The sequence below is a fragment of the Glycine max genome, chromosome 17, assembly GCF_000004515.6.
Source record: "Glycine max cultivar Williams 82 chromosome 17, Glycine_max_v4.0, whole genome shotgun sequence".
Lineage (NCBI taxonomy): Eukaryota > Viridiplantae > Streptophyta > Magnoliopsida > Fabales > Fabaceae > Glycine > Glycine max.
Genome location: NC_038253.2, coordinates 34,672,212 through 34,682,894, shown reverse-complemented (window position 1 = coordinate 34,682,894; position 10,683 = coordinate 34,672,212). Strand labels below are relative to the sequence as shown.

The following is a 10,683-nucleotide window of genomic DNA, read 5'->3' as shown; positions in this document are numbered from 1 at the left end:
ACAATAGATGTTTTTTTTTCCATCTTATTTCAACTTTATTTCCCAACTTATTTCTGTCTCTTTCTTCCCCTATTTCTTATTGCTATCACTTGTCTCCAATTAACTCATTCAAACACTGTACAAGACTTCGTACAATCTGAGTTAGTAGGAATCTCGCCCACTAGGTTGCTAGATCTATTACAAAAGTTCCTTACATTTTAACCTTAATCTAGATGTATCAAGCTTCTCCATATGGATAAATATTACTTAATTAGCGTGCTAAGTCTTCTAACTAGTAAGTATAAAGGGTATAATCAAAGTTTAGGGAGATACCATCACATCTGTTCTAGCAACTTGGAATGAGACTGAAAATTTTATTTATTTCATTACATTTCATAACATACAGAACAAAGGGCAGGTATGAACATCATTAGACAATATAGGAGGAGCAGTTGCCAAGTTCAAAAAAATGAAGCCTTAAAAAACTAGGACTTGGTAAAAATAACAACCCTTCCCAAAGGGACAAAAAGGTTGTGGTTATGGCAGACCTATATAGCTTGCTGCCACAGCCAAGCCCCTAAAAACAAGACTTCATAAACACCGACCTTGACAACTGCAACCACCCTAATAACAGCACATGACACTGAAACTTCTAACCTGCCCTTCGAGTAAAACTGATACCCAAACATCATGTGAAGAACATAGTTCAACCACATGACACATTTGGTAAACAAAGACTGATACAGTGGTACAGGTAGCTGTAAAAACTTAGAAAACTAAGACACACATGGTGGCAAAACCGATGCAAAGCCGAGCTAAAAACATCAGGTGCCAACACCAGTAACAAAGATTCCTAACTCCAGAACCCGGTAGCTATGTTCTCAGATATGCAGCCATTTAAAAGGTGGCAATGGATGCCAAAAAGAACAGATTTCCTGTTGAAGGAACCTGCAAAAATGAGAGTTAAATGACTGCACACTCCGGTAAAAAGGAACCAAGTCGCTGGATGATGAAGACCTGTTAAGGACCTAAAATAAACTACTGTGCAACACTAAGCATAACAAGCTTCCTGCATGATGTGATCCTGGCCTAAATTGCAAGTGAGATTAGTTCTTCTTTCAGCTCAGGAGAGGATGTCACACCTCCAGAGAAACTCCACAAGTGTGTCAACCGTGCTGTTGTTGATTGCATTGCAGTGTTGGATGTTTAGTCCCAAAAGGGTGTGGCCTAATTTTCTCAGAGCGGTTAAGCTCCTGTCTGAGACCAAAGTGCAACCTGACAAAGAAAGGATTTGCAGATTAATCTGTTCGGCATGTGCCAGGACTGCAATCCCAGCATCAGTGATTGTGCACTTGGAGACATCAAGATCACATAGCAATGCACAGTTTTCAGCAATTGCCATCAAGCTAGCATCACTGATATTTTTGCAACCATCAAGGTTTAGATTCTCAAGAGTCCAACCATGCAGATTGGCCAAGGATGAAACTACTTTGTCGGTAATGTTTGTGCAACCACTAAGGTTCACTTTAACCAAACCAGCCTCGGAACTCTCAAGGAGTGGAAGAAGCCCTGCATCTGTCACTCCCTCAAGTCCACTCAATTCAACATGCTGAAGCTGAGGGCACAGCTTTCCCAATACAGACAGGGAGGCGTTGCCAAATCCAGAACAGTTACTGATAGACAACGACCGAAGTGATTCACATGGAGATACTGTTGGCAACACCAAGTTCAGATCTTTGATCCCATAGCAGCTCACCAAAGAGATAGCCTTCAATTTTGCACCACAGTTAAAAAGGACACCAAAAAACCCAAGTTGGGTAATTCTGTGGCACTCTTCCAATCGTAGGCTTTCAAGTGATGAAGCAGCCTTGGCGAATGACATCAACCCATTGTCTGACAGAAATGCACACTTGTGGAGGTGTGCAATTTTCAGATTTGGACAACCCTTTCCTACAGCTTCAAGCCCAATATCTGTTACTCCTTTGCAAGATGCAACTGTAAGTGATTTTAGCTTCTGCAATCCATTACCATTACCCATGACCCAGAACCCCCTCTCGCTGACATTTGGGAGGCAATTAAGGACAAGATCAGTAACTGACTTGCCATAATGACCAATAACAGCTAGAGAGAGATCTGAAACAGTCAATGCCTGGAGCTTCACCTTTGATAGAACCAAAGAAGTTGAAGAAAGCAATCCAGCAATTCCGTGATCACTAACACCAGTGCAGTCCTTGATGGATATGGACTTCAGATTGGAGCATAACTTCCCAATAGCTCGTAGACCTTCATTACCAATGTTAGGGCAAGATTCAAATGACAACTCAGTCAGATTCTGGCAGTTCTTTGCAATTGCAACCAAAGCCTTATCAGTAATTGCAGGGCACTTGCAAAGGTCAAGCTTCTCTAGCTGGTGGCATCCATTAGCAATCTCAATTAGGCCCTCATCACCAACGGTAGCAACATTCCATAGAGAAAGAGCCTTCAAAGAAGGGCATCCACGAGCAACAGCCTTGAGACCATGACTAGTCACCCCACGAACCATGTTGCTTCCACGGATTGAGAGCTTCCCCAATCCTCCCCGAGACGAAGTCCCAACAGCTATGGCAGCTAGTCTAACATCTGTTGCCTTCTTTCCTTCCAAGCTTCGAGAGAGATATCCCTCACCTCCAAATTCTACATCATCACCCTCCTTTTCAATGGTCTCTACAGTGGCATTTTTGTTAACACAGATTTCATTTTTGCAAATACTGCTTAGAAGCATAAGCCATCGCTTGGAAACACAGGCACATGCACTCCTGTCTTCCCCAGAAGGCAACCTCCTAAAGATCTCAAAGAGACACTCATCTGGCAAGGCTTCAACAGAGGTTTTCGGCTTTTGCTCAAACCATTCTCCATCGAAAACGAATGGAGTGTTGACACGCGATCTCTTCCGAGGAGGAAAGTATACATCAACTTGAGGGCCAAGAGGCAAGAAGAAACTTGCTTCCTTGGGGTTGGCATATATTGATCCCATCGGGCAAAAATCGTCAACTCCTGAGAACCCAAACATATTCACAACGTCAGAAAAGCACAAATTCAACACATAAACATAGCATATCTAAGTATCTATTCATAAATGAAATTTTTTAACAAACAATAGAAATCCTAACATACAAAACAATCTACTAAACAAGAACCATCGGCTGCAAAGATCACAAAACACAAAATCCTTAAAAAATACCTATCACGTGCTAAATATATCTCACTATGTCGTCAACAAATTAGACTACGAATATATTTACACCTCCTATCAGCTCCTCTAAGAAATCAAAACGATTCATAAATAAAATCAGATCACCTCCATACATCAAACAAAATCTTAATCACCCAATTCAAAATCCCAAATCTTTACTACCCCATCTACCCCACATGATCATCCATGACCCATATTTTTTTAAACAAAAACTAAGGTCAATCCATGAACTTTTTTCCCCAAAAGATCAATTCTTTTTATAATCATCATCAACGAATAACCTTCTATACACCGCAAAATCATAACCCAAAAATCTAAAATCCACAAAATTACGGGGCAAAACGGAACACCCATCACGCAAATCAGATAAAAAAAACGCTCGGAATCGATGAACTCACCGGAAAAGCCGAGAACTTTGGACATGTGCACGAGTGGTGAAATCTGCAGGGTTCCCCACGAAAGAACCCTCGAACGAGAGAAAAAAGGAGAGTGAAGAAGAAGAAAAGAACGAAGACTTCGATGGCGGTGGGTGATTGTTGTTGAGAGCAAGAACGCATGAGATGGAAAGAGAGAGTAATCGAAGAAATTAAGGTTTGAAATCGCGGGAACCCTAATTAGATAGGGCAAAAAAAAAGAACAGAGAAGAGTTGGAGAAAAAAATTAATGAAGGGTTAGTGTTTGGGAAAAGGAAGGCTTTTATGGCAAAGAGAAAGAGATTCCCGTACACTGAACGGTTTCCTACATGCAATGTATCTGTGCATAGTGGGGTTTTTTTGTAATATTCTTTTTCCCCCCCCACCACCAAAAACCAGAAACCAGATGCCAATGTGGCTCGTGGGTTTTATTTTTCTCTCTTTTTTTATGAGTTGATTTTAATGTTCATTTTTAATATGAAAAGATGGTTTGTAGCATTTGTCTTCTTTTTAGGGGTAGTTACTAGTTTCTGCTTTTATTGATGATATTGTGCTGTTTTTAACATTTATTTTGTAAACTTGTATATGAAATGTAAAAGGTTAAATGATAAATTTTTTTAGGCTAAAATATTTTTTATCCTTAATAAATAATTAAATTTTATATTTATACTTTCATAATTTTTTTATATTGAATCTCTAAAAAAATAATAATTTTAATTTTAGTTTTTGTCACTATTTATGATTTATGATAAATTAATTAACTTTGTGTTTCGTTCTAAATAAAAAAAACAATAAAAAAATTTATAAAAGAGTAAATAAAAAATTCATTAATTTATTAGAAATTAAAATAAAGTGATAAGCATCAAAAATAAAATTTTTGTTTTATCAGAGAATAAAAATGACAAAAAAATTATAAAAAAGAAAGATAAAATTTGAGCATTTATTAATAATCACAAACATATTTTAAATTATTTTTATAACAATTTGTAAAAATAAAAAGTGAAAATAAAAAATATGTGAGGTTTTGTTTCGAATTAAATAATATTTATGTTTTAACTAATAATTAAAACATACCACTTTATATTTATTTTTTATTGTAAAAAACATGTAGGGGATAATTAAAATTTTATTTGATCAACATTTGCATAGAAATTAAAATAGTTATCAAATGAGATACAATCAGGATATTGTTAAGAATTTTTCTTTCTATGAGAATAATTTTTTTTATATTAAAAATAATTTTTTATTTATTTTACTTTATCATTTTTAATTTTTAAAAAATTAAAATTTAATATTTTAAAAATTTATCAATAATTAAAAATAATCTTAAATTATAATTTATATGTTCAAATATTTATTCTTTATGTATTTTAATCATAATATACGTATATATTTAAAATTATTTATTATTAAAAAATTTAATTATACTAAATAAAAATTTACCATGTGAATTATACATACTAAAATACTAATTGTCATATAACTTTAAAAAAAATGAACAGAATTTAGAATTTGTATAGTTACTAATAAAAATAGAAAATATTTTTTATACTGAAAAGAGAGACTTAATTGAGAAAATTGTTGAAAAGAAAAAAGAATCAAGCTTTCTTCAGACAATAAAATCATTTTCCCAATTATTGGAATTTTTATAAAATGATAAATGTATTAAATAGGTACCCTCCAAAAATTTATCTTATAAATATAAATATTTGATCAGGACATTAGTGCTGGAGTTTGTCCAATATTAGATACTAATAATTTTGAAATGTAATTTAGTATTTAAGTTGTTAATTGAATAATAATAATAATAATAATAATAATAAATATATTCAGAATTGCCTCAACAAATTAGGTTCAATAAGTAAATAATAAACGGACAATTTTTTTTTTTACAAAAGCTGACAAAATTATAAGAAATTGACTAATAACATAGAGGCAGAAAATGATGTTGTGCTAATAACCTGACCCAACCTAAACGACCTATAACGGTATGGGTTAAATTTAATAATCATAATAATTTATAAAATAAAGTTTAATTAAACTTAAGTTTAGAAATTTTAATTCAATTGACTCACTCGTAAGAATTAGGATTAGTTTATTTAAGATTAAAAAAGAAGTGTGTCTATTATAAATAATTGAGTGGTTATTTTTGAAAGAAAAAAAATGTGATTATATTTTTTAAAAAAATTATTATTTGATGAGGAAAAACTTAAACAAACGACCCGAAATTAGGTCAACAATTTATCAACTCAAACTACCGTTGACTTCAACTTGCACTTTGCTCGAACTTAATTTTACATTCTAAAGATTGATGTTCTCTTAATTATGCTATTTGTTAAATAAAAAATTATTGTTAAACAACTATACACTTATATAAATTATTTACTGAATATGCATTCTTATAACATAAGCAAACCTTTTTATTTGCATAAAACTACTTATTTTATTGAAATTAACTTTTAAGCACGTTAATAGTAAAAAGTCATAATGTTTCTTAGCACCAAATTCGTTGTTGATATTGAATATACTTTTGTGGACCATCATCACTGTGACTGATAGTTGTAACTTCAAGAGGAGGAGGGGAGCAATTATGAAGAGATTTCAAGAAAATTGCGTTATTCAAATCACTTTGAAAGCAGTTCATGAACCTGCCAATGATGTATCCCCCACGTTAGCATCCCTTTGAATTTGAACCACAATCTATGATAGCCAACTTGGGACGCAGCCAACTCCTTTTATGCGTTACCACGGGACAAAGCGACAAACCCAACCCACCACCACAAATGATTCAATGCAAGTATCAAGGAAATCACTTACCAAATTATTCATCCAAGTTCATGCCCCGAACTATTCCTTAATTTAATTTGAATTGCCACTCACCGGCCAACTATAGAACCCTATTTAGGTCAAAAGAAGAGTCATGTTCTCATGTTACTCCCACAAACAATTTTCAACAAATCTATAAGAATAGTAGTAATGATATTTTCTTTATGAAACAATAAATATCCTCTATGAGAGACAATTATATTAACTATATTTAATTGTAACTATATATTTAAAATCTGAAACTCAATTACTAGTTACATTGAAATAACTTCATGTTTGTTACTAATAATAATGACTTTCTTTATTTATTGAATAACATCAAACTTTTACTTAAATTTTATTGAACAAGTTATTTCATTTTTGTTGAAGATCTTATATTGACTAGTGATATATCAAAATTAAAATATATAAGTAAGGAACAATCATCACCTTACAAGCCATGTAATTTTATAAGGTTGAATTATGTTCAAACTTCTAAGATGATATCAAAATCTATCATAATGATTGTTGTTGGGCTTATCGGGTGCCCACTATTGGATTGATATTTGACCACTCGCAGATGTTCAATCATGCAACCTTCTTTCAAGGTATTTAGTCCTTCATGTGAGAAGGGTGTTGGAAATCCTACATCAACTACTGATATGATAAAATTAAAATATATAAGCAAGGGGGATACAAAAAAAAAGTATATAAGCATATGACAACCCTCACCTTACAAGTCGATATTGTAGGTTGAGTTAGGCCTAAACCTAAACTGTTAGATCATATCAGAGTCTATCCTAATTGGTGTAAGGCCTATCAAGTTGTTTATCATACCACCTACAAATATCAAGTCCTGCAAACTTCACACTTGAAATGCTCCATCCTAACATGAGGGGAGGGTGTTGGAGATCCCACATTGGCTAGAGATATTTCCAAATTAAAGTATATAGGTGGGAGTAACCCTCACCTTACAAGACGTTTTTATAAGGTTTGAGTTAAGCTTGAACTAAAGATTATAAGATGGTACTGAAACCTATCTTAGCGATTGTTGTTGGGCTTATTGAGTCAATTGCCATCGGGTTGTTATTGAACCACTAGTAGATGTCAAGTCATGCAAACTTCATACTTGAAATGCCCAATCCTCAATGTGTAGGGGTGTATTGAAGATCCCACATTGATTAGGAATATGGCCAAATTAAAGTATATATGTCAGGGAAACCTTCACCTTACATGCTAGTTTTGTGGGATTTAGTTAGGCTTGAATCTAAAATCTAAGATGTTATTAGAACTTATCATATCAATGTTAAGCCTATTAGGCCATCTAATATCGGGTTGTTATCAAACCACTTGTAGATGTCCAATCCCATAAACTTGGGCTCAAGATATCCAATCCTAGGCCTGTGGGGGTATGTTGGAGATTCTGCATCAACTAGTGATACGACCAAAATAGACCATATAAGGGATATGATTAATTGGGGAAAGATTGAAAGACCGCGATTGTGGTTAGTTTGGCATGATTATGGTAACCAGAGTCGTTAGACTATTTTAGAGTTTTATAAATAAGGATTAAGGACCTCTTTTTTTAGTATCTTTTGATTATGTATATGATTTTGAGTGTTTTGGAAGAGGAAGAGACCCTGTGAAGACGGTTTAGTTGTAGAAGGATGCATGGATCATCATATATAGGTTATGATCTATAAAGTTTTTCCCCCCTCTATAATCTTTATGTCTCTATTTTATTTATTTGGGTTATTTCCCCTCTATAGTCTTTATTGTGATGTAATTGTACCCCGTACTTGGTTTTAATTCTTAATGAAATTTCTCAATGTTATTTAGTAGATTGAATATCTTCTACGCTTTTATAGATTTTAGAAGTGATCACTCTTTATCTTATTTAATTGTTTGTCTATGATCAATTGCTTGTAATCAACTGAACTGAGAAGTGATTGGATTCATACAATTTGCATGATCAAACTGATTGTGTAGGTTTCTAATGGATTAGTCTATTTTAATCAACCTCTTTGAGGTTAACATCTGTCACAATTTAATTCATCTATGATCAATTACGGGTTAAATTAGGGGAAACACCATGGTTAACTATGGTCAATGATTGATTGCAAATAGAAGAGGTGTTAGCAATTTAACTTATTTGAGAATATTATTAGAACTAGAATTCAAGGAAAGGAATACATGTGAGTCACAATCCTAGGTTGCTTCATAAAATTTGTTTTCACACCAAACTTCATGCTCTGATACTTATTTTCTTAACAAAACAATTGAACAAATTTTCTTCAAAATTGGTTGAAACTCTAATTACTTAGTGCATGTTCGAGTAACAATTGCAAACAGATGTTGCAACCTATAAAGCCTCGATACACAAAAATGGTCAATGTATGAGTGTCGTACCGGTGTTGGACACTAATACGGCTCCAATACGTCTCGATACGTATTCGAAAAGTATCAATTTTTTTGTTAAAAAAGAAGATACGGCTGGGACACAACTTAAGTTGAAGGGATACAACTCCAATATAGTTGAGCCATTTTTAGATTTTTTTTAAGTTTTATAACTTTAATATTTAAATTTAAAAAAATAAAATTGGAAAAGACTTAAAGTATAGGGAACATGCTAGTAGCCTCTTTAGTTCCTTCTTTTCACGTCATTCAACAAAAAAGAGTTTCATTTCTTCATGCTTCACTACAACTTCCCTCTTCAATGAAAAAACCTTCTCACTCGTTGACTTTCCTTTTCATGTCGGATAATGGTCGAGCGGTGGACAACGGTTCCTAGCATGATGATCTCTATTCTCTTCCAACATAGTCTGACGATCTCTCATCTCTCGCGTGTTTCTAGTGAGGTCGCCACCGTGCTATGTGTTTTTTGGTGAGTATTTCTTTTCTCGTCCTTTTCCGATGTTGTCCGATGAGGTCACCATTCTTTGCACGTTTTTTGTTCAGGTGATTTTTTTTTAGCTTTTTGCGTTCGATTTCTTTGCGTTTTCTATTTTTTGTTCTATAGGTTGTTATTGTTAGGGGTGATGTTGTGGTTTTTATTGGTTTTTTTATTCCTCCCTTTGTTTTGAAATTCAATATAAAAAACGAAGTATCACTTGGTTGTAGCATGTTCACGGTTCTGACTTGTCATGTTTTGAGTTCTTTTCTAATATTGTGTTATGTTGTTATTATTGTGTAGTTGTGTCGCTTGAAAAAAAATGTCTACACCTATGGGAGAGGGTTTAAATGCTAGGGCCAATTCTAGTGTTACTCATAGATATGCTTCCTCAAAAACTATAGATGATCATGCACCATTATGGGCATTTGTTACAATCAATGAAAAAGGGAGGAGAAAGGGTGATAATAAGAGTTGGACATGTAATTTTTGTGAAAGACCTGTCAAAGGTTCATACTCTAGTGTTACAACACATCTACTCAGAATTTCAAGTCAAAGAGTTTTTGTTTGTCATAAAGTTAATTATGAATGTTTAGTTGATTTAGAAAGAATTTGTGAAGAGGCTGAAAACATATTAAAGCCCAAAAATGTTTCACTTCCTATTGACAATAGGACTCCAACTGCACCAACCTTGCTACCAAAAAGAAGAAGAATGGGCACTTGCAATGATGGTGGCAATATACAAGGCTGACTCAATGTTGGTGATAGGAATAAACTTAGAGTCGAGATAGCAAGAATGTTTTATTTTGTTGACCTATCATTTCATCATGCTAGAAATTCATATTTTGTTAGTTTTTATTCATCGGTTGCTAGCAATAATCTTAGTGCCTTTGGTGCGATAGAGGTGACAAGGGTGTTGTACTTTGAGGGAGAGTGTCATTGATGATGATGGTGCTATACGGTGATGACGATAGTGAGGTTGTCCCTTTGCACAGTGTTATGTTGTCGTTGCCAGTGCGATGCGATGATGCCAATGAGGGAGGGATAGGAACATGAGGATGAAGGTGATTGGTGAGAGAGGGAGGGAGAGCATGGTCGGTTTGTGCGTGAGTGTGAAAGAGAGGAGCAAATAGGATGGGGTTTTCTTTTTCTGACTTATGGTACATATGAGGTTATTTTGATAATTTTATGAGTAATGGGTACTCGTGAGTGTAGGTATTACAATATCTGCCCCAGCCCCGCTAACTAACGAGTAGCTAAAGTATCGTATCAGCGGGTAGTGGATATCCATTTGCACTACCCGTTTTATATCTATTGTGGATTTTGTCCACGAATATCCACATATGTGAATTTTTTGTCATCCC

At 34.2% G+C, this 10,683-nt stretch overlaps 1 protein-coding gene across 1 annotated transcript; it reads right to left on the bottom strand.

The window, feature by feature from the left end:
- Positions 1-339: 339 nt before the first annotated feature.
- Positions 340-4,023, bottom strand: LOC100819226 (EIN3-binding F-box protein 1). Its single transcript, XM_041011059.1, has 2 exons — positions 3,610-4,023; positions 340-3,012 (listed from the first exon to the last, which is right to left on the bottom strand). Exons 1-2 carry the CDS (start codon positions 3,632-3,634, stop codon positions 1,103-1,105), a joined length of 1,935 nt encoding a protein of 644 aa, XP_040866993.1. The 5' UTR covers positions 3,635-4,023; the 3' UTR covers positions 340-1,102.
- Between the last annotated feature and the right edge of the window lie 6,660 nt (positions 4,024-10,683).